This window comes from Lepidochelys olivacea (assembly GCF_965140295.1).
Source record: "Lepidochelys olivacea isolate rLepOli2 genome assembly, chromosome: 11".
Taxonomy (NCBI): domain Eukaryota; kingdom Metazoa; phylum Chordata; order Testudines; family Cheloniidae; genus Lepidochelys; species Lepidochelys olivacea.
The window spans coordinates 80263407-80287821 of record NC_140421.1 but is presented as its reverse complement, the minus strand read 5'-3'; the positions used below and the strand labels follow the sequence as shown (position 1 = coordinate 80287821).

Genomic DNA, 24415 nt, shown 5'->3' with positions numbered 1-24415 from the left:
AAGTAATAGAAACTTCTTTGCAGCAAACATCCGTGAATTCCTCTGATCTCCCTTGTTTTCTTTCCCCTGAGCAGGGTTTCCAGTTTCCAAACCTGATGTGATCTCCCAGCTGGAACGAGGGGAGGAGCCGTGGGTCCCAGATCTCCAGGGCTGTGAGGAAGGAAAGATCCTGAGAGGTGCCTGCGCAGGTGAGGGATCATTAAACCAACTCGAAGCTCTCAGTGCCTGAAAGGAAACAGCTGGGATGCCCTAAAAGCCTTGTAAGCTCTTGGGGTTCAGGAGTATCCCCAGGAGGTCTTGTATCCTCAGGGCAGCTGTCACTCATGACTTCTTACGCATCCTGACTGACACCTGGCAGCAGCTCCCTCCCTGAGGGGATGTGAAGGCAGAATTGTTCCCCTCCTCTATCCCCTATGGGAGTAAATTTACAAGAATCCAGCTACTAGGTTGCTTTTCTGTCTCTCCAGCTCTAATTTTGGTTTGTTTCCCCCTTTTCCATCCAGTTTCTGAGGTTTCTCTCTCTGTCCCAATAGGTTCTGGGATGGTGAGTGAGGAGAAGAAGCAGAATCCTCAGCAGGAAGATTCTGAGGAAGTGGAACCATGTGGGGGATTATTGCAAGGCTCCAGAGGGAATGTGTCCAGGCATCTTGTGCAGGGGAAAGCCTGTGAGAGTCAGCAGAGAGCAGAGAGGGAGCAGAGAAACAAGCCAGTGGAGAAAGTGGGTAAATTCATTAATTGTCAGGGAACTCACCAGGACCTCATGGAAACCGCAGCCCAGCAGCGAATACCTACAGGAGAGAGAAAAAACACATGCAGTGAATGTGGAAAACATTTCACTAGCCATTCAGGCCTTATAAAACATAAGAGAATCCACACTGGAGAGAGGCCCTATGGATGCAGTATGTGTGGGAAAACCTTCAGTCAGAGCATTCACCTTATTCGACATCACAGGATCCACACAGGAGAGAGACCCCATGAATGCAGTGAGTGCGGGAAAACCTTCACTCTGAGCTCCACCCTTATTAATCATCAGAGGATCCACACAGGAGAACGACCCTTTAAATGCAGTGAGTGTGGGAAAAAGTTCACTCAGAGCTCAGGTCTTGTTAAACATCAGAGAATCCACACAGGAGAGAAACCTTATGAATGCTGTGAGTGTGGGAAAAGCTTCACTGACAGATCAGATCTTATTAATCATCAGAGGATCCACACAGGAGAGCGACCCTATAAATGTAGTGAGTGTGGGAAAAAGTTCACTCGGAGCTCAGGTCTTATTACACATCAGAAGATCCACACAGGAGAGAAACCCTACAAATGCTGTGAATGTGGGAAAAGCTTCATTCAGAGCTCAGCCCTCAATAAACATCAGAGGATCCACACAGGGGAGAGAACCTACAAATGCTGTGAGTGTGGGAAAAGCTTCAGTCAGAGCTGTCACCTTATTCGACATCACAGGTTGCACACAGGAGAGAAACCCTACGAATGCAGTGAGTGTGGGAAAAGCTTCACTCAGAGTTCAGCCCTTAATAAACACCAGAGGATCCACGCAAGGGAGAGACCCTACGAATGCTGTGAGTGTGGGGAAAGCTTCTCTGTAAAGTCAGACCTTATTGAACATCAGAATATCCACATGGGAAGGATACTTCATCAATGCTCTGAGTGTGGAAAAACTTTCACACAGAGTTCATCCCTTAATACACATCAGAGGATCCACACAGGAGAGCGCCCCTATGAGTGCTGTGAGTGTGGGAAACAGTTCAGTCAGAAATCAACCCTAATTACACATCAAGCAAGGCATACAGGAGAGAGACCCTATCAGTGCTGTGATTGCGGGAAAGGCTTCAGTGTGAGCTCAGACCTCATTGTACATCAGAGAATTCACACGGGAGAGAGACCTTATAGATGCTGTGAGTGTGGGAAAAGTTTCACCCGGAGCTCACCCCTTAAAAGACATCAGAGTATTCACAGGAGAGAGACACAGCATAGAAACTCTGTGTAGGGCAGAGAAAAGATTTTAAAAAAACCAGAACACATTTGCTAATTCCCACATAGTGACCTTTTGGTTTGTTTGCACTATTTGTGTCACTCTGTTCTCTCAGATCCCTCGTGTGTTGCCCACTTGTGCCTTTTACAGGTTGCCCTTCTCTAGGGTGAATCCTGTGGTCCTTTCTACCAACTCCTTTCTCCTGTGAGTCATTGGAATGTGTGTCCTTCCAGCAAGGAGTTTCCATCAGCCCCAGGTGGGGGACCACAAGTAGCCTCACTGAGTGAAAATGGACTAGGGTTTTCTCTCTTACTGTAGGATTTCCTTGGAGTTGGTGTGCTCGAGGAGCTATCCTGATGTAAACACACCGCTACATTTGCAGTGCTGACATAGCCCAGGCACAGAGGTTGGGGTTAGCTAGCATCTTCCCCTTTGGCCTGTCCTAATGGACACCAATTTTCCTGGTCTGGACAATCCCTGAGCATCACGTTTATGCTGTCACCCCACTAGCAGAGTTAGTCACCAAGCTCCCCCTTTGCTGACAAAATGTCTCCTTCCCAGCTGTGCTGGGCAGCAGGTATTTTTACTTTTATCCGTTTCCTTATTGACAATATATTTCGATATAGCAAAGAGGAGAAGCAGGAGTAGGACGAATGTATCATTTTAGCCTCTGCGACGCTGTAAGGAAAGGGGGTGAGCCAGAGGGATTCCCTCCTTCCCCATCACCGTGCCCACTCAGTGCTGGCACCTGTGAGGCACAGTGAAGTTTCTCCACCTATATTCTACCCCTCCAGCTCCCAAAGAGTCTCTGCAATTAGTATCAATTTGATCCTAAATCTGACTCATTAGAGCTGGAAATGAAAGTGTCCCAGACCTGGACGGGGAATTCCAATGGATCCCAAACACAGTGACATCATTCCGAGTTTAAATCCCAGTTGCTGTCTATTGACAAAGCCGCTTCTGGACTTTTTCCTGCCGATATGAGATTCTTTGCAGATGAGAAGGTCGGCAGTTTTTCCCTATTACGATGATGATTCCCCCCGCCCCTCCCAATAACAACTCCATAATAAGGAAGTGCTGTTGATGAAGCAGGTTTGAATGGATCAGAGGAGAAAGCAATGGGGGAATCTGCTCTCCTGATTTCCGAGTTATCAGATGTAAGCTGATCTGGAATTTCATTTTTCATGAAAGAGAAACTGACTTACACCGCTCTGTGTTGAAGCTTTTTCTCTCTCTCCTGAAGACCATTTAGTCACATAATCGAATATCAGTTTTGTTCTCCAGGACATAGCTTGGATTTATCGAGGACTTTGGGAGAAATGACTGTTTGCTAAAAGAGTCCTTCCTTTATTTTTGTCTTTCCCCCCACTGCTGCATAATGACATTGCAGAAACTTTAGTGCAGTTCATGCACCTGGAGAGGCTGCTCCAAGCCATTGGGCATGCTACCAAGGAAACAAGAGTGGGTTTAGGCCTCCATCCACTCTGAAATGGTAAACAACAGCAAACCCCCGATTGCACAAATAACTGAACTAACTGGGTGCGTGTGGCCTATTTGGGAAATGCTGTCCCTGCCTGTGTTGATGTGGAGAAAAGAGAAGTACATTTGTGAACTTGCCTGTGATAGATGCTCAAATGTGGACTGAAATGAACTCAGTGTTGAAAGTGAGATAACTGCAGAATATCTATTTTTAATAAGTTTCCCAAGTTTCCCCTCCTTTGGTGGCTTTTGGGGATTCTGAGGCAGGAGAGTTTCTAGTCTCTAACTTACACCCTGTGCCACCAGATTAAAGAAACAAACTGGGCATGTTTGTAGAAGCCATTCCTCACTAACTCAGCTCAGATGTTGGGTTTGGTAAAGGACTCTGTTCCAGAGAAATGGAAATGTATCCTGACCAAGGCCAAAGATTTGGAAGAACTCAGGCTGATATAGCAGACACTCAGTAGTTGATTGTTGCCCTAGAGAAGGATGCTGCGGTGAACTACGGTCCAGGTAAAATTGTTTGTTTCTAACACCACTCCCTAGTTCAGTGTCACTGATTACAGTCCCAGCAGATGCCAGGGCTACATTAAAAGGTCCTTCACTATTGGGATCCAAAGTTCCATGATGCAAAGTGAAAAATAGTTGATGCCTTTAGCGGGGACTTCCCTTCCCTAGCCTGATGGAGCACCAAGGACTTCCATGCTGTTAGAACAATGGTAATGGAGGAGGGACTCAATGTGTCAGGCTCCAATTTCAGACGGCTGGAAGTACAAATTCTGATTCTGTGCTCTTGTCACTTGGTTTAGCTCTTGTGTTTGTTGTAGTTGTACCCACTTCGCCTCCACTTCCTGCTACTATGAACGATCAGAAGGAGTGAATATAGAGCCGAGGTCCTTTTTCTCATGATGCAAACCTTCCTGCATAGCATGAGCCCCCTTCCACCAACACTTCTGTCAGAAGAATCAGAAATAAATGAACTCACAGATGTGGAAAGCTCCTATGCTGGTGTAGCCCACATTTACACAGTGCTCGCTTGCTTGAAATGCGGCTTAAAATGAAACAAACCGGTATGATCAGATTTTATAATCTTTGACTATGTTCTCATTCCCAGTGAAAATGAAGTTAAACATGAAGTTCATTATTGCTTAAAGCCTAACTTAGTGATTACCTGAATTATATTGGAACCCTGCAACGCCCATTGGTTTGCTTTTTGTTAGTACTGTACGAAGTGATGGCTAATCCTGACAAGTTTATTTGATGTCATATATCCCCTTTGACTAGGGAGTTCTGACATAAAACATCACTCCAAGGCTGAGGTGGGGGAATGTCTGAGAGAAATAGCGTATAGGAGAACACAGACCCCATCTAGAAGACAGTTATTTCTATTTCAAATGGAATTTTTTCTGACAAGCTCTAAAGTAAAATTAATAAGGAGACAAGTTGTGTACCCAATTTTACCCAGTGAGACAGTGTGGGTCACTGAGTTCCTCTCATCTCTGCAAAGTGAAGATGTAGAACATCTGTCAGGAGGTGGCCACGGTTCTTTTTATGAATGGCAATGGATGCATGAGGGAGGCAGTAGGTAGTTTGTTCGGGTTTTTTGTTTATTTTGGCTACCCATTATATTTATGGCAGCTGAGACCCCTTTTTCTTTTTTAAGGAAGCCCACCGTCACAGTTCAGCCTTTTAACCCCCAGGCCAGGCTAATGTAACTTCTAAACGGTCTTTCATTTTGGAGATCTTTGGGGTTCAAACCTCCACAATGCTTGTGGTTCGCAACAACCGATATTTTAAGAATACTGGTGGCTTTAATGGGACTTTTCCAAACTGACGATAACCCAAAGTCTGCCTCGCTTGAAATGGATCAGGCGACGGTGTCTGTAAACGAGGCGTCCTTCGCTCCTCATATGCCCGGAGACTTCAGGGGAGTGACCGTAGTGTGGGGTGAGCTGGAATCCTCAACCATAAAGACCAAGGTGAAGGCAGAAGCCCTTTTGCACCAGCAACCTGTCACATAAAGATGGACATTCCAGGACACCGAGACTGATCTCCTCTGGGGAAGGAAGTCATAATATTAGCAACAGGCTGTGCCAGCCTTGACCTCTCTCCTCGTACCTGAGAAAGCTTATGAATGTGGAGTACTGAGCCTGTGACCCCGTCACCTAGACTGCAGCTTTAGCTCCTACTCCATGGGAGTCCAAAAAGCTGCAGAGTTTCCATCACTTGTCAATTTCAATGTCTTATTGTTACTTTTTCTCATTTTTGGTGTTTGATTTTTACAAACTGGGTGTCATCCCAGCCTTTCTTTCCACTGCAGTGGTACAGTGGGGCTCTGCACGTACCTGTGTGTATGAAACCTGTCACATCCACACAGGGAAGGAGCTAGAAACAAATTCCCAAACCTAAATAACTCTAAAATACTGCCCATCAAAATGATTGAATATGTGCTCCTCATTCTGTGAAAGTGTTTGAAGAAACTAAGCTGTCTGATATCATCAAAATTCTATGTATTAAGGTCTGTCTCTATTAAGTTTTTTATCTTTGGAAGCCATCAGGAGAAGGTTAGCCACATACTGGTGAAGTCGAAGAGGGAAACTCTGAGGTCATGGCTTAAATGTGAACAACCAATTGAAATATTTGAGCGGCTTAGCGTAGATCACAGTGCCTGGGTGAAGTTCAGTAGCTGAGATGAATGGGCAGAGGGCTCCTTTGTTCCTGTTTCAGGATTTTGAAGGGTTGTTTTTCTGCTGTATTATTCTGATGATTTGGCTGAACAGATGATTTGATTCCAAAGCAGGATCCTTGCTGACTGACTGATTTCCTGGTCTGACCTGTACTGTGTACCCCAGAGCGAGCTGATGGTGCTGGTAGTAGTTTAGGTTCTTCATTTTATTTGTTTTATGTATTTCATTAAAATGAACAAAGATAGCACATCATGTTTTCCAGTAAGCTCTCTTGGTCAGAACTGTAGAGAATCGGGGTGGAGATCAGCTGGTCCAACTTGGAGCCTTATCAGCTTTCTCTCTATTAACTCTTAGGTTCTCATATGGGAGAAGCTGGGCAGGGGGCTCCCATCTAAGGTCTGACTGCATCCTAGGGAACTCAGAGCATCACAAGGGAAAATGAACTCCCCTATGCAGGCTTTCAGGAGTGGGGAATGGGTGGAGAGGAGGTGGGCCGGGGCAGTGTGTCTGCCTGATGAGGGGATGATTAAAGGGGGCGGGGTATCTCTCAGTAGGGTTGGGGTGATAGTGGAGTTCTCTGCAGTCACTGTCAGGGCCAGGCCCAGCCGGCACACCCATCTGGCTTGCCCTGGGGTTGTGTCTGGTCAGGCCCAAATGAGTTTGTGGGTCTGGTTTGAAAGCTTATAAACGGAGGCGGTTCTGGCTTGCTTAGCCCTATCCCCAGCATCCAGGCCTGGGCGAGGAGCGGAGGGGGCAGGTGGCAACTGCCCCCTCCCCAGACGGGTTCTCTCAGGCAATTGCTGCATGACTCTGAATGGCCACCGTCAACCAGCGTGAGAACCGGAAGCAGGGACCCTCTGCTCAGCCCGTGATAGGGGCACTGCCCACACCCCTCCCCCTGCTGAGGTGCTCATGAGGGGGCCGGAGCTCCGAGCAGACATTGCGGTGATCTGAGTCTGCCTGCCAGCCAAGGGGCATGTGATCCCTGCTCCTGTGGCTTCAGCCCCCCAGGAACCAGCAGTGATGTTCCCTCTGCTTTTCCCATCCGTGTGCGGAATGTATTTTGTTATGTGCACCAATACGGAGGTGAAGTGTGGCGGGGCTGGGGCCGAGGTATATGGGGTGTGGGAGGGGGCTCAGGGCTAGGGAGACTTTGGAGTGTTGGGGATGAGGGTTCTGACTGGGGTTGCAGGCTCTGGGGTGGGGTCAGGGATGAGGGGTTTGGGGTGTGGAAGGGGGCTCAGGGCTGGGGCAGCAGATTGGAGTGCAGGGATGAGGGTATCGGCTGTGGGTGCGGGCTGTGGGGTGGGGCTGGGGACAAAGGCTTTGGGGTTCAGGTTTCCTTGGGGCTGCAACAGGGAGAGGACTTCCCCCCACAGCAGCTCTGGGACTGGGAAGAGGTGCCTCTTCCTGCTAGAGCAGCTCCAGGACTGGGGAGAGAGGCATGTCTCCTCACCACACCCCTGCACCGGGGGTGGGAGATTCGCTGCAGCCCTGCATGCCCAAGCTCCCGCATCACCTCTCCCCACCTCACCCCACTGCCATCTTCCAGGCCCTCCTGTGGCCACACCCCTGAGTGCAGGGTGCACACCTACATGACTCTCCCAATTAAGTGTGTGGCTCTTGGTGGGGTCCTACGTGGCCGTGGAGGTGCGCACCTTAGAGGGAACATAGGCTAGTGTGATTGCCTGCCCTGGCCAGGAACATGGGGCTGGAAGTTTCCACCCAGAGGCGACACGTGGGACATCCCCGACATTGTACCCCTCCTGTATCAGCAGGTTTGAGTCATCTCTGCTGGGAGAGGTAGCTTGTCCCCCACTGTAACATTAGGGGTGGGGGCTGACTCCATGGCGGATGACCCCTCTCCCTTCCCTACCAGTGGAGGGAGGGGAAATCCATTATTCACTTCTCCAGCTTCCTCCTTCAGCTGCAAAGGTTTCTAGGTTGTGTTAAATACACTGCGTGGCCGTACCAGCCAGCTGGTGGTTGGAGCTGGCTGTGCTGAAGTGCAGGTTTCAGGGTCCTGCTATAATAACCTCAATGTCACCATTCAGGGCAATTGTACCTGGATTCCCACTCCGTGGCCCACCAGCAACACCCACTCTTAGACTTCCAGCCTTCACCTCTCTTGGGGGGAAACACATATCTCCCCCTCTCCTGAAAAGGGTATTTCCAGGCTGCACTGGTCCCATTTACATCCCACACAGGCAACGTGGCACCAATGTCCCTCAGATGGGTGACCTGTGCAATGTCGCATTGATCACCCACACCTTCCGCCTCCTGATGTGCCTGGACCCAACAGTAAGGAGCATCGTGGAGAGAGCGGGGAGACCTGTCCTTACTCTGGTCTCGCGCCTGCAATGCCTCGCAACGACTAGGGAAGAGGATCGGCTGTCACTGGATGTGATGCGGGGAGCACCAGGAGCTGGGACTGCTGGTCCCACGCATAAAGAGCTGAGCCCAGCATAAAGAGCCTCATCACCTTGACTTCCAGAATGATGCTGGAGAGGACCCTGAAGGATGCCATCTGCTGTCACTGCCGACAACTTAAAGCGGAAGTTGGATGAGGGCAAGGTTTTCGAGTAAGACGCCAGCAACCACTTCCTCCCCAGGGGCAGCTTCACCCAGTTTGCCAACTGGTGACAGGGCCCAGCTCAACTGCATTCCCCTGAGAAATGAGATGCTGCCCCACTTCAGAGCCTGGCAGTTACACCACAATGCCATCCAGGACTGACTGGTCAAAGCCATCCCGACAGCCCTGGGGGAGATCACCGTCGACCGTGCCATCCCCGGAACGGACAGCCAGCTATGCCCAGGCATCGTTGTGACCAGCGAAGAGCAGAGAAGGGTCATCATGGTGGCCATCACGGTGCCCTTTGAGAATAGGACCCCAGCCTTCCACGGGGTCTGATCTCAGAAGGTGGAGAAATACCGACAATACCAGGACGCAAGAAAGAGAAAGCCGGCAGGGGACACAGTCAGGGAAATAACCCACTTTCTTCCGTGACAGACAGTATCTGTCCATAGAAGACCCACCGGACACGGACAGAGTGAGGAACAAACTCCACCCATGCCATATCCCCTTTTCTGCTACTGACTCTGATTCTGTACACTGTAGGGGTGGCGTACCCAAGATCACTTATTCCCTACCACTTTTAAAAACTTACACACCTTAATCTGGAACAATTCTTGATATGTACCCTATGTGTATCTCATCAGCTTGTAACTAAGACTTCTAATTTTTCATAACCCTATCCTCACAGTCCTTGTCTGCCCTGGGTCTGAGCAGGGTCAGATGTCACTGGGCCATCAGCCGGTCCATACCACATGCCCACACCATGGCTGCACCTGTGGAGCTGTCTGGTCTATTAGATTGTAATGCACTTTTGAGAGCAGGGCTGGTTGCTCACTATTGGTGTGTACGGTGCCCGGCACAACGGGGTCCGCATCTTGGTTGGGGCATTTAGACACTGTAACGATGCTGCCTCTGGTGGGACACAACTGAGCGTACCAATTCAAGACAAATTGCTTAGAGCAGGACAGTTACAGCCCAAAGCTGGGGTTCCTATGCACACCAAGGCAAACCGAACCAAAGCAGTCAACCAGAGAGGACTTCGGTTTTACCCCACTGGCTATCCAGAAGTCATACAAGCAATTTCCTTAGACACTCCGGTTTCCCAGTATCACCACCAGGGCCACTTGTTATGGGTACGAATGGTTATGAAAACCAATGCCCCTGTAGAAAAAAAAAGGTTCTCCCGATCCCAAAGGACCCAGCCCCAGACCTAAATCAATATACAAATCAGATCTTACCCACAAATCACTCAGTTGCCAATCCTTTAGGATCTAAAATTTAAAGGTTTACTCAGAAAAGGAAAAAGATATAGATGAGAGCTAAAATTGGTTAAATGGAATCAATTACACACAGCAATGGCAAAGTTCTTGGTTCAGGCTTGTAGCAGTGATGGAATAAACTGCAGGTTCAAATCAAGTCTCTGGAGCACATCCACAGCTGGGGTGGATCATTCAGTTCTTGGTTCAGAGCTTCAGTTTGCAGCAAGGTTCCTCCAGAGGCAAGAAGCCGGATTGAAGACCAGATGGAGGGGTTTTCAGGCCTTTTATATTCTCTGCCTGTGGAAGGACCCCTCTTTGTTCTTATTGTGGAAAATCATAGCATCAAGATGGAGCTTGGAGTCACATGAGCAAGTTACATGTCCATGCATGACTCAGTTTGCAGGCCAACACCATTGTTTACATGTTAGTTTGAATGTTCCCAGGTAAGCTCAGATGTGGATTAGCATCTCCCAAAGTCCATTGTCAGTTAAGTGTTTCTGGATTGGGCACTTACTGAGAATAGTCCTTTCTCAAGAAGCTGACCAAATGCTTCTCTGAGACTACTTAGAATGAAAACACATTGAGATAGAAGTACATAGCCAATATTTATAACTTCAATTACAAAAATGATACATGCATACAAATAGCATCATCCTAACAGGCAAATCATAACCTTTCCATAGAAACCTTATTGGATGTCCTTTGTACAATATTTGCTGCAAATATATAACAGTGGTTGCAACAATGATCTATACAGTCCCAGTTCATATTAATAACGTCACAGACACTACTGTAGAATGGACGTATTGAGGAAAACAAGCAGAGGTGTTGGAACAGTTTTTATAGTGGGGGTGCAGAGCTATTGAACCAAACTGTAAACTGTGTATATAATGGAAAGCACCCTTAGTTCCAGCACCTATGCCAGCATGGTATGAATGGCCACTGATTGCTGTGGGGAAAAGTGGCTCCATCGCCTGACCACACCTGTCCCAGGTGAAGGCTCTTTGGGGATCTCTCAATGAGCAGATGAGTCCCTGGCCCTGGTGATTTTACATGTCAGTGACCCACCCTCATTGGCTCCAGCCTTGGTGCAAAGGTCAGATGAATTCAGAACAGGGTCACCCTGGCTCTTTGCCCCCTGGGATCTGAAACATTTAAACCTCTCTCAGGGTGCATCTGCACTGCAGGTGGGAGCGAGCTTTCCGTGGGTGTAGACAGACACATGCTAGGTCTGCTCGAGCTAGTACACTAAAACTAGCAGTGTAGCTGGGGTAACCCGGGCAGCAGCTCGGGTTACCTGCCTGAGAACAACCCCGCCTGGACCCCCTTAGGTATGTACTTGAGAAGATAGCTTGAGCCACCGCCCACGCAACCCCCCCCCCGCTACACTGCTGTTTTTATTGCACTAGTGTTAGTCACTCAGGGCACGCTGCACCCAGCCGTGCGGCTCCTGCCAGGCCGTGCAGTGGTCAGTGTGAACCAGACTGTGCCCGGGACTTTCCCTAGACTGGGACAGCTGCCAGCCAGTGTTTTCCACAGAGCGGCCAGCATTGGCCAGGAAGGGAGCCTGACCAAGGCTCCAGGGCACAGACTCACAACCTCCCCCGCACCCTGCACTCTTGATTCCTATTGACAGAGCTCTGGGCGGAGATGAAGCACCCCCTGCCCTGTGAGGCTGTGAAGTGTACAGAGACTAGAGAACAGGAATTAGAAACCCTTCAGCTCCTGGTTTTGAGTTAGTGAGAAAGCCAGTTACAAGACACTGCTGCCTCCATTGTGATCTGTGATCCTGGGCTGAGCAGCTGCTGCTCCCCAGTGTGGTTTGTGCCAAGGAAAGACCTTCATTAAAGCCCCTTCTATGCCCAGCCTGGTGGGGAGGAGGGTTCCTGTGGCTGGAACTAGCCCCCTAGGGCAGCCCCAGGCTCTGTTGACACCAACCCCTGAACTGGAGGCTCTAAGTGATGAGAGAGACCTGGGGGAAAGTGCTGGGCCGAGCAGGAAAATGACTGCACAAAGGGCCCTGGGAGCCTTAGATCTCGCCGCCCGTGGGAATCTGCTCACTTATTATTCATGCACCTGAGGAAATTCTCTGAGCTGTGTGAACATCATGAAGCTGCTGCCCTGACCCAGCTCTGTCCAGGATCTGCCCCTGGGGGAGCTCCAGAGAGACCCAGGGAAGGGGAGGCCTGGAGGGAGCTGCCCACAGAAAGCAGGTCTCTGCCAGAAGGGATCAGAGAAGGTACCAGGCAGGAGGTACCTGCAAGGATTTGAGGCAGGAAGCAGGAGGTGGTTTAAACACAGTCCCTGACTGCATCACTCAGCCTCCCTGGGCTGGGACCTACAGGAGAGGGCCGGCCTGGGTCCCCCTACCACCCAGGGATGGACATGCGTAGAGACTGCTGAGATCCCTGACCGGGAGAGAACAGGAATAGTGAACTTTGCCTTTGTGTTCCTGCTGTAACTTACTTTATTTCTGCTCAGTTAAAGAAAGAAGGGAAGAAACCTGTACAGCAATGGAAAAGGGGTCAGGAGAGGCCCTGAGACAAAGGCCTAAACCCCTGGGACAAAGGCCCCACTAAAGGGGCCGGCAGCACTTTGGGTGGGGCCAGACTCCTTTCAGACCCGAAAGCAAAGAGACAAAGTAAATCAGCTGGAGGACTGGAGTTATAGACAAAGACTGACAGACCTAGGTTCCATCCCTGAACCAACTAAGGGAAACTGAGTCAGGGACAGACACAGTTCTGCTGCACACTGCCAGGGTTGCTACAGGGCTAAAGTCCCTCAGTTATAGGCGCCTGTTAATACAGATGAAATTTATGGTCATTTGGCATCTAGACACTTTTGAAAATCCCACGAGGCATCTACCTGCATCTTTAGGTGGCTACCTACTTTTAAATGTGGGGCCTCAATGACATGATTGCGAGGGGTAGTTAGTTTCATTCTGTCAGTTCAAACGGATTTTTTTATTTGTTTGGTTTTGTGACACTTATTCAACTGCAGAACACCTGGGGAAAAGATCTGCTTGTTCCAGATTCAGCCCCTCCATTTCCAATAAGAAACCTTCTGACATAAGTGGGGGTCCTCAACCAGCCCCAGAAGCAGCAGGGAAGACCAGGCTCCACTGCCTGGAGGCTGCTGGAGGGAAACAGACAAACGACAGAATGGTTCTTTTATTCAGGATGGAAAAGCTCCAGGATCTTGTCAGGCCTCCCCTGTGCCCCGAGAGACACACAAAGGGGCTCAGCCCCCCCAGTTATTCTCCTCTCTTCGGCTCAGCTTCAGGAACGGCCAGTTTATAAACCAGGGATCTTGTCTAGAGTTTTTGCCATTTTCTCTCATTCGCACATTTGGAAATAAAATCACCTCAGGTTTTGTTCCTTCTCTCAAATATTGACAATAAAAATATCTCCAGTTTTGCCCCTTTTTGTCTCTAATTATCAAAGATGGAGATAAAATCCCCTCAGATTTCTCTTTGCTCACAAACTATTGAACATTTATGTCTCCCCCCGCCCCCCAGGTTCTGCCCCATTTCCTCAAGTCACAAATATCCCCAAACTGCCCAGCCCCAGGCCCCCCTGTCCCAGTTGCTGCCCCCTCCCAGCCCAGCTCCCCATCCCCCGACCAACTGCCAGTTACCTGCCCCTCCCCCGCTGCTGTCCCCTCCCAACTGCCATGCGAAGCCCAGCTCCCCGTAGCCCCTGGCACCTGGCCGGTACAGGCTGGCGAGTGGGGGGTGCGGGGGCTTTACCTCCCGGGTCCTGGGTCCCGCTGCCAGGGTGGGTCTCCCTGCTGAACTCCCCCCGCCCCCCATGGGTGAGCCGGGCTCTTTGCTACTCCAGGGCAGTGGCTCCTGGGAGCTAATGGGGGCCACCCCACACACTGTGCTCACTGCCTAGGTACGTGCCCAATTCTCACACCGCCCCACAGCCCCACTCAGCTGGACAGAAACCCCAGCAATGGCAGACATGCCCCATGCACAGAGCCAGTGACTCTAATACACACACCCGAGGGGGCTGGGGTTTGAACCGTCTCTGTGCGGCCACCCCCCGAGGCTGCCGTAACCTCTCTGGTGTCTGTTTGGTCACTAACATGCCCCCGCAAAGTGTCCCTGCTCCAGCTGCTAAGCCAGCCCGGTAACACGTCAGGCCCCAGGCCAGTCCCTGTGGGTGGGGCGCTTGTGGCTGGTGGGGCGCTGTGCTCCGAGGTCTGTCTCATCTGAGGGGGCCGGTGACCCACAGAGCCGGCTGGGTCTGACGCAGCCTTTCCACTCCCAGGATTTCTCTGAATCCTCCTCACGCAGGGTCCCGAGCTTAGCTCTCGGCTTCCCACTCGTCCTGCGGCTGAGGGACTGTCAGTGACCAGGCTGGAAGCTGAGTGGCAGGGGCCAGCTGAGCTCCCGTGGGGCCGTCCCTCCCTTCCCCACGCTGGGCCAGGCCCTGTGGGGACCAGCTCTAGGGAGTTTCCCAGCTGAGACCTGGGAACAGCCGAACAGCCGCACAGTGCAGGGAGCTGGACGGTCCCTGCTCTCTGGCTCGCGCTGCCCTCTCCTTCCTGGCAGCTGTCACCCGAGGGAGGGGATGGCTCCTCCCTGGCACCTGGGCTCTGGGGTCAGGAACCCCCCAGAGCTCCCCGCTCACAAGGCAGCTGCTGCTTCAGCGCCGTCCCTCCAGCCTCCTCCCTGCTTCAGGGGTGGGGGGTCACCTGGCAGGGGGCAGCAATGGCGGGGATGTAAACTTCAGCCCTGGCTGGGCCCCAGTAAGCCTCACTGCCCCCCTTATGGTCAGGGGGTTACAGCTCCCCCTGCCCTGGTAACGCGGCGTGGCTCCCTGCTGCCCGCGTCAATGGCAGGGCCGAGGGACGCAGCACATCCCTGAGTGTGGATGGAAAGTTCCCTTGGATTTCGACCTTTTCTCTCTGATAACCCAATATTGACCAAACCCCCACAGATTTCCCCCATTTCCCATCAAATTCCCAAATTAGATGTAAAACACCCTTCAGCTCGGCCCCTTCTCTCTCGTTACTGGTGACTGATGTAAAATCTCCTCAGATTGTGCCACTTTTTGTCTAATTCTCAAATACTGATGGAAAATCCTCTCCAGCTGGGATTTTTTCCCCTCACATGTTTTAAGTGCAGCAACTTCTCCTTTTTTGGAGGGAAGCTGTTTCCCTGAGTCATTTCTCCATGTTGGGGGGCTGCACGGGTAGGGGGTCAAACCCCCCAGTGACCAACTTTCTCTTCACATCTCAGAATCAAATTGTTTCCCCCTTTATGCTCATTAAAATTGACCTGTCGGTGGTGACCATCAGAGCCAGGAGCTTCCCCCATTTGGGAAACAGGGTCTCCCAGCTGCTAGTGGGACATTTGGCCAGACCTGATCTGGTTTTAGCCCCAGATGCATCAGGATAAGGGGTCACTCCCCTACAAGGGGGTGTGGTCTGTGTGTGACCGGGTCCCTTCTCCCCACTGTTCAGCTCCCACAGAGTGGCTGAAAATCTGCACTTAACACCCCCATTCCTGCCATTGACATGGGAGGCAGGGAGCCGTGGGCGATGCTAGGGCGGGGAGCGGGATGGGGCAGGAAGCTCCTGTGGTGAGTTGGGGGAAGCAGCAGTGGAGGAAGAGCAGGTGATTGGCAGCTGTTGGTTGTGGGGGGCTGGGTTGGGTTAATTATTTGATAATTTGGAGAAAATGGGGTACAGGCTGCAGAGGATTTTATATCAGTATTTAATTAGTAGTTGGGAGTTTAAAGTGAGATAGACACTCCTCCACCCTCCGACAAGGCTAGGAGTCAGCTAAGTGGGGTTTTGTGGATCACAGACACTGACCTTTCCATCTCTCCAGTTCAGATAGCAGAATCTCCAGGGGGAGACAAGGGGGAGATGTGAGATTTCACCCTGTTATGTTTATGATGGTAAGCCCCCAGCTAATGTAACTGGTCCAGACACTGACCTTTCTCTCTCTCCATCTCAGATCACAGAGTCTCTGGCGGGAGAAAAGGGTGGAGGTGATTCATAGATTCTAAGGCCAGAAGGGATCTGTGATGGGTTGGATCACAGAAACCCCCTTGGGGACTGCTGCCTGATGTGCTGAGGCTACTTCTAACCCATTTTGCCTGCCAGCTTTGGACTCCAGAACTTTACCAGTTTGTGCCAGACATGCTAGCCTGCAACAAACACAGACCCAGGTCTGAACCATGTCCCACACAAGCTGCAGGCTTAACTGAAAACAGTTTAAGAAGTTTTCCTGTCTTTAACACTCAGATGCCCAACTCCCAATGGGGTCCAAACCCCAAATAAATCTGTTTTACCCTGTATAAAGCTTACACAGGGTAAACTCATAAATTGTTCGCCCTCTATAGCACTGATAGAGAGATATGCACAGCTGTTTGCCCCCCCAGGTATTAATACATACTCTGGGTTAATTAATAAGTAAAAAGTGATTTTATTAAATACAAAAAGTAGGATTTAAGTGGTTCCAAGTAATAACAGAACAAAGTAAATTACCAAACAAAATAAAATAAAACATGCAAGTCTAAACCTAATACAGTAAAAAAGTGATTACAGATGAAATCTCACCCTCAGAGATGTTCCAGTAAGCTTCTTTTACAGACCAGTCTTCTTCTAGTCTGGGTCCAACAATCACTCACACTCCCGTGGTTACTGTCCTTTGTTCCAGCTTCTTTCAGGTATCCTTTGGGGGTCGACAGGCTATCTCTTGAGCCAGCTGAAGACAAAATGGAGGGGTTTCCCAGGGGCTTATATAGTCTCTCTCTCTTGTGGGTGGATACCTCTCCTTCCCCCTGTGTAGAATCCTAGCTACAAGATGGAGTTTTGGAGTCACATGGGCAAGTCACATGTCCATGCATGACTCAGTTCCTTACAAGTGGCAGCCATTGTTTACATGCTACCTTGAACGTCCTCAGGTAGACTTCTCATGTGGATTGGAATCTTCCAAGGTGCATTGTCCATTAATTGTTTCTTGATCGGGCACTTAACTTGCAAATTCCTTTCTAAAGAAGCTGACCAAATGCCTTACTAAGGTTACTTAAAATCAAACAAGTACACAGCCAATATTCATAACTTCGAATACAAAAATGATATATGCATACAAATAGAATTAATATATACAGTAGATAATAACCTTTGCAGAGATATGTTACATGGCATATGTAGCATAAAACATATGTAGCATAAAACATATTCCAGTTATGTCAGATATACATTCATAAGCATATTTCCATAAAGCATTATGGAGTGCAACGTCACAGGACCATTGTGATCATCTAGTCTGAGGAAGGAACAATTAGATGCACACGTACAGAATGGGAAATGATGGCCTAGGAGGGAGTACTGCGGCAGGGGATCTGGGGATCATAGTGGATCACAAGCTAAATATGAGTCAATAGTGTAACACTGTTGCAAAAAAAGCAAACATCATTCTGAGATGTATTAGTAGGAATGTTGTAAGCAAGAGAAGTAATTCTTCCATTCTATTTCACCGTGCCACATTTCAGGAAAGATGTGGACAAATTGGAAAAAGTCTAGAGAAGAGCAACAAAAAGGAGGTCTAAAAAACATGACCTATGAGGAAGATTGAAAGAATTGGGTTTGTTTAATCTGGAAAAGAGAAGACTGAGACGGGATATGAGAACAGTTTTCAAGTACCTAAAATGTTGTTACAAGGAGGAGGAAGAAATATTATTCTCCTTAACCTCTGATGATAGGACAAGACGCAATGGGCTGAAATTGTAGCAAGGGAGGTTTAGGTTGGACGTTAGGAAAAATTTCCTGTCAGGAAGGCACTGGAGTAAATTGCCTAGGGAGGTTGTGGAATCTCCATCACTGAAGATTTTTAAGAGCAGGTTAGACAAACACCTGTCAGGGATGTTCTAGATGGTGCTTGGTCCTGCCATGAGTGCAGGGGACTGGACTTGATGACCTCTTGAGGTCCCTTCCAGTCCCATGATTCTATGATTCTATGCAGATGGGCCCCTCCAGGCATTGCCTCTAAAATCAGTTCTTTCCCACTTGGAGCTCGTCCACTTGGACTGTCAGCCCTTGGGTACCAACACTGCTGGAAATGAGAGAAACCTTGTCATAGGCTGATTCCCCATTCTGGCACTTTGAGTGCAGAAGGTGGGGCCCTGCAAGGAGTCCAAAGATTAATACTGGCTACTACAGGGTGGTATGCTGCCAGCACCCAAGTGTAGAACCCCTTTGAGAGCCCAGGAAGGCACACTTGGGAAATTCCTTCCTGAGCGGTACCCTCAAGTGTTTTCACCCCCTCCCCCCTGGGAAAGAGTTGAGAAACGAAAAGAAAAAAAGAAATCAGGCGTTGCCACTAGCTAACTAAAAACATGTGCACAACCCTCTTACGACACAGAAATCTAATCAGCTTCTAAAAAGGGTAAATGTTATTAAAAAAACAAGAAAAGAAATACATCTGGAACTCAGGCTATTGCTAGGTTTAGAATTAAGCATCAAGAATAGCTTTCTTTAGGGTTCAACTTAAAGATTACAAGCAAACAAAACAAAAGCACCTGGGGTTAGCACAGGGGAATCCACAGACCACAACAAAAAGATCCCTGATCATCTGTCTAACATTTCCTAATCTACTTACAAATCTGGGGTTCAAATGAGTAGTTTCTAGGTATGATATAGATTATTTCTCATACCTGGCTCAAGTTCCTTATTGTATATTTGCAGTCTGGTTTCTCTCTGCAATCCTGAGAACAAAGAAAAAAGACATCCAGCAGTTTTTCCCAATTTGAAAAGGTACAGCTTTCCTATGGGCTCCCCTGGTCAGGTGCCAACCCATTTTAAGCTTACCTCTTAGCCCTTTACAGGAAGGCAGTTAGGGTACAGTTGCTAAGGCGGATTCTATAACTAACTGAATGGCTGGGGAGTTACAAAAAGGTGGTACCCCCCCCCCATTTATCACACCACCGATTCCAGGGGGAAGCAGGACACCTACCCAGGGAAACCCGTCTGGTTTGCACTTGGCTGGATACTAGGCCGGGGTTTATTGACTCACTCTTGCCCAGCCCAGAGCCAGCAGACTGAGCTCTAAAGACCGCTCATTTCCCCACTAATTGATTGCAGTGCTAAGGGCTCTGCGTGGCTTTCCTCAGGGCTAGACCCAGAGGGGGGGCCCCACAGGATTACAGCGTGGGATTATTTTGCAAGTCTGAGCTGGTTTGTATGGAGCAGGCTCAGCATTTGACTGTCGGCCAGGGGTCGGAAGGGTCTGTTGGTTACGCTGAACCTAAATCCTTAGTGAAGAGAAGATGTTAGACTTCGCACTGTACTGCCCCGTGCTCTGTTCCCATAGCCTTCGGGGGGGGGGGGGGGAGGGGCAGAGCGCTACTGTATGTTGGGGGTTGCTCATAAGTGCTGACTCCGTGGGCACACCGGGGCTGAAGCACCTACAGAAAAACATTAGTGGGTGCTCAGCACCCACCGGGATAATCAGCTGTGGCAGCCACAAATCAGCCCTTGCACATGCAGCGGGGCCCCCTCACCCTTTCCCGGAATGGCAGGATTAGCTGTTTCCAGCCAATCAGCAATAGCATGCAGCCGCTTATCAGCTGTTTGGCAGGGAGTCAGCCATGGCCAGCAGGTATCAGAGGCAGGGGGAGGTTGAGCCTCTCCATATATCCAGGTGTGGCCCGCCTGCACTCCGCCCTCAGTCTCCCTCCTGCTTCCAGCTCTGCATGGCTTGCTGCCTGGCCTCCCCATGCTCTGGGGACTGGAGATGTGCTGCCTGACCTCCCTGCGCTCCGGGGCCTGGGGCCACAATGCCTGGCTCTCCAGCACTTGGGCCACTAGCCTGGAGCAGGGACCAGCAGCCTCAATGGGGACTGGGCTCCAGGGGGTGTGGAAGGGGTGGGGTCTTGGGTGGAAGGAGCGGGGGAGCTAGCCTCCCCACGCCAGCCGTTCACCCACCGACCACGGAGCCCGCAGATGAGCTCTGCTGCAGCAGTGTGTGGCTGTAATTCCTCGCCCGGCTCCCCCAGCAGGGAAAGGTGATCCCTTTCCAGGGCAGAGGTAGCTGGGCACCATTTAGGGCGGGCAGAGAGGCTTCTGCTCCTCCCTGAGTTTCCTAGCACAGCCAGAAAATGAATTGCTGCTCCCTGTCCCCGCTGGCACCGGAGGATCCGGAAGCCCTTAGCTGCGAGAGGAGCTAGAAGTTGCTTTGCTGGTAGGGCTGTCCCCCAGAGCAGCAGCTGGGAGATGTAAATTCCCCCTTGTGCAGGCTGCTGCAGCTCCGTGGCTGGGAGCGGGAGGGGAGAGCTGTATCCTTCTGTCCAATCCCACCCCTTTGCACACAGAGGGTCTCTGTGAGACCCCACATTGGAGGGTCTCAAATGCCCCCTCCAGCTGAGCAGCTGAGAGCCTGTGCCACTTAGAAACCCCCCGCAGCCAGCCCCCACAGCCAGCAACAGCACAAGCAGCCCGGGGACCAGAGGGGCACTCAAAGCACTGTCTGGAGAAAGAGCTCCTTGTCACCCAGCTGATAGGATGAGTCAGGAGGGAGCAGGTTCCGGCAAGCCTTGGCCGAGAGAAGGGACCTGATGATGCTGATCTCCTGAAGGTTCTCCCACAAAGCTGGTCAGTTTTATTGTCAGTTTAAGAGTCTATTTCAGTTCTATTTAGTCTATAATAGAATAATTCAGTCCTATTTTGGTGAAATAGACATTTCAGTTGTTCCCGATGGAAATCAGAGGAAGTTATTGTACAGAGCTCTGCTTCTCAATCCCAAAATAACAACATTTGCTTTCTTCAATTGGTCTATGGATCCTGGGGATATTTGGCAGGTGGGATCTAGGGCACCCAGAGGTGAAGTGACTTTCTCAAGGCTAAGCAGGGAGTCTGTGGCAGAGCAGATAACTAAACCCAGCATACCCGAGCCCCAGGCCTGTGCCTTAACCACTAGGCCATCCTTCCTACAATGGGGAGGAGAAACCTCCTGGGCCATTTTCAGTGCGGGGGTGGAGGTGGCTAGTTCACCCAGGTTACTTCAGAGGAGAAGTCTCTAGGCCACGGGCTGGGGGTCTCTGGGCTCCCGGCGTGGGAAACTCCCAGACACTCCGATCTCCCTTGCACGTCTGCAGGCACCCGGGGGTGCGGTTGGGTCTCGGCGCCTCAGGGCTCTGCAGTCAGGGGCTTCAGCTGCTTCTGGACTGGAGCCTACAAGGTGCATCCTCCATTTTCGGCGCTCTGCCTAGCATGAGCTGAGCTGCTCCCTTTCACACTGGTGCTCCAGTTGTACCGTGTCCAGCAGGGCTGGGGAGGGGCTTGGCTTCCTCCGCCTAGACTGTGGGGTTATGTGGGGCTGGTACACCCTGGCACACGCTGCTCCGCCTCTTCTATCTCCTCCTTCCCATGCAACAGCTGCTTTGCCATCTCACAAGAGATGGGATCAGTGGTGGGCTCAATTGGCTCCTGTTCACCTCCAGGTGTCTGGAAGAGGGAGAAAGGGCAGGAACACAAATTAGAAAAACAAAACCTTCAAGCAGGGTAGTTTTCCACGGTACAAAACCACCCCACTTTGCTAATGTTCATTTATAACTTCCCTGAGAGCTGGCATTTCTTAAAGAGAGCACCCAACCCCCCGCAACCTCCGCTACCCTGGGGGCTGGCAATGGTTAAAGGGAGTCTGGGAGAATTTCTCCTCTCTCCGCCTGGCTCTGATGAATGAGGGAACCACATGCGAGAAGTTGTGTGAATGTCAGGCTCTGTGTGGTGGGGTGAGATGTCCTACATGGTGCCCAAAGGTGGGGTTGTCCTGACTCTGCAGTGACTTCATTCTAGGGAGAGAAATGTCAGAGATCAGCTCCAGGGTGCTGCCCTGTAACAGAGGGTGGCAATGGAGCAGAAGTGGGGCAATGATGCACTCATGAAAGGAGTCAAGCCTGATGAAGCCACATGCTGGGATGCATTTTCCTGTGTTAGGCTCCAGGCAATGCATAGGCCAGGAGTTGGTTTGGTGACCCTCAGAGCAGGCATAAGCACCACAGAGGAGAACCAGCACCTCAGTCTGCTCAGTGTTGTTTCCTGGCTTGGAACTCTCCTCTGTCTGACAGTGGTGACAGACTGCCCATGGGTCAGCCTGCTCCAGCCCTACTCCGCAGGCTGTTTCAATCCTGCTTTTGACTTCTGACTCCAGCTCCAACCCTTGGCTCTCCTCGGCTCGACCTCCACCACTCTGACCACTAGGCCCCACTACCACTGCTCCAACCACTGGGCCCAACCATCCGTGCTTTGGTTTCTGACACCAGCGATGTGTAGGAGTTGTTCACCTCACTGCTTTCCATGTGTATGGCCCTGCATTTGTCAGCACTGGTTTTCATCTGCCATTGTGCTGCCCAGTCACATGGCTTTTTTAGATCCCTTTGAACTTCTTCAAAGTCTTCTCTAAGCCTGACTAACCAACATAATTTTGTGTCATCTGCCAATATCCACCTCACTGTTCAGCCGTACTTCCATAGAGTTGATAAGGATCTGTTGTACGTACCATAGCAGGACAAAGAGGTCTTCTGTGTTGGTCCCAGTTCCGTAGTCGAATGCAGAACCCAACACAAGATTTCCAAGCTTCTGTAACCACTTGTTTTATGTATTGAGGATGTACCATGTGAGGTACCACCATGTCAGATTTCAAAGGCACTTCCTGAAAAGCTGAATCAGAGGAAACAGGTTGAAAACCCCATGGTGCTGATGTGACTGGTGCCTAGGAAACCTCCACTTCAGATGGCCATTGCCCTATGCTATTAGCTACCCAAGATTCTAAAAAGAAAAGGAGGACTTGTGGCACCTTAGAGACTAACCAATTTATTTGAGCATAAGCTTTCGTGAGCTACAGATGAAGTGAGCTGTAGCTCACAAAAGCTTATGCTCAAATAAATTGGTTAGGCTCTAAGGCGCCATAAGTCCTCCTTTTCTTTTTAAGGTGCCACAAGTACTCCTTTTCCTTTTGCGAATACAGACTGACACAGCAGCTACTCTGAAACCTGCCAAGATTCTAAGGGCACAACAACAATAACACAGCTACTCCCAAAATAGCCCTGGATAGAGAGAAGACCCCATTCTTGCGTAACTTCCCCATGTGCTGGCATACACTCATACACACACCCGTACACACAGACGGTTGGGGGCACTTTTTCTTTCGATGGAACAGGAAAGTGACAGCCACAGCGACATTAAATCATCGAACATTTAGGCTGAGATCCACAAAGGGATTTAGGCTCCTAATGTCTACTGAAAACCTTTGTGGCCGTGTGCCTTCATTCCTTAAGAGGTCACAGGGAAAAGTGTTTCCCATGTGCACTCATGGGATTTCCTATGAGCTGATAACCAATCTCGCAGTGAAGTTTCCTGGCCTGCAATCACTCCCTTACAGGGAGGGAAGGTGATGAATCTTGCCCTACAGAGGGTAATCGTCACCATCACCATCATCATCATCCTTAATAACAACAGCTTTTTTCAGTTCTGTCAGGCCTTCCTTTAGAGACTTTCTGACCTTTATGAAGACAATTTCCCCACACAGCTCTAAGGCTACGTCTATACTAGGAGCTAGGGATGGAATTCCCCTGCTCCTGTACACATATTGTGGTACCTCGATGAAAGCTCGCGTGACCGCCCTTCTTCCTTAAACGCTGTCCTTAGACAGAGAGGGACCTGTGTCCACATTCAAACCTGTGTTCGGGCCCTGTGCTGCACCCCTGTACTTCCCACAGAGGCACAAACACACAGCGATATTTCCTTACCTTCATACAGCCGGGAGATGCCATCTTCATTCACTGTTTCAGACAACAAATCACAGTAATGGCGGATAGTCTTTCCTAGACATACAATGAATACAATGGATCTCATTACTTTTCAAATCCTTTGCTGAAAACTGCTAAAGATGCAGCCATTCCCCCAGGACACCCTTCGGAAATTAAATACATTCCTTACATCTGTTCACAAAGAACATTAGATAAAGCATCAGTTGCCCAGAAGTTACTGAGAGGCTGATTTCCAAAGGAGATTGAATTCACATCATGCTGGTTTCCCCTAGGTGCAGCCAAAAAGTTCTTGTGGGCAGGGGAAGTTGGTGCAGTCAATACAGCTAAGTTGCTCCCTTCATCTTGGAATACATGTTAATTCTCTCTCTCTCTCTCTCTCACACACACACACACACCGTTTTAGGATTCTGGTGCTGTCAGAGGGAACAGAGCAGCAGTCTAGAAAAGGGCTTTGAAGGAAACATTTAAAAAAGATCAAGTGAATTTGCTCTGCTTACCAACGAACAGGGATGCAGAATGTCGTATTGTTGTCTGTGAGCTTTCCAGGTACTCTAAGGCCTGAAACAGGAATTTGGGGATGTGGTTCTGGTTATTCTGCATCTAGGAAGAAAGAAGGAAGAAATGCACACTATACAAATGACGTG

General features: G+C 49.9%; 2 protein-coding genes across 2 annotated transcripts in view; one reads left to right on the top strand and one right to left on the bottom strand.

Moving 5' to 3' along the window:
* Positions 1–6397, top strand: part of LOC311528094 (uncharacterized protein) — a 50426-nt gene extending 44029 nt beyond the window's left edge. Inside the window, exons 8-9 of the mRNA XM_084642720.1 lie at positions 75–188; positions 534–6397. Coding sequence (XP_084498846.1) covers positions 75–188; positions 534–1999 — 1580 coding nt within the window. The 3' untranslated portion in view covers positions 2000–6397. The remainder of the gene's footprint in view (positions 1–74; positions 189–533) is intronic.
* LOC311528578 (E3 ubiquitin-protein ligase TRIM39-like) overlaps positions 1–24415 on the bottom strand; it is a gene marked incomplete at both ends in the record, with an annotated part of 424825 nt that overhangs the window by 331792 nt on the left and 68618 nt on the right. The window lies entirely within an intron of this gene.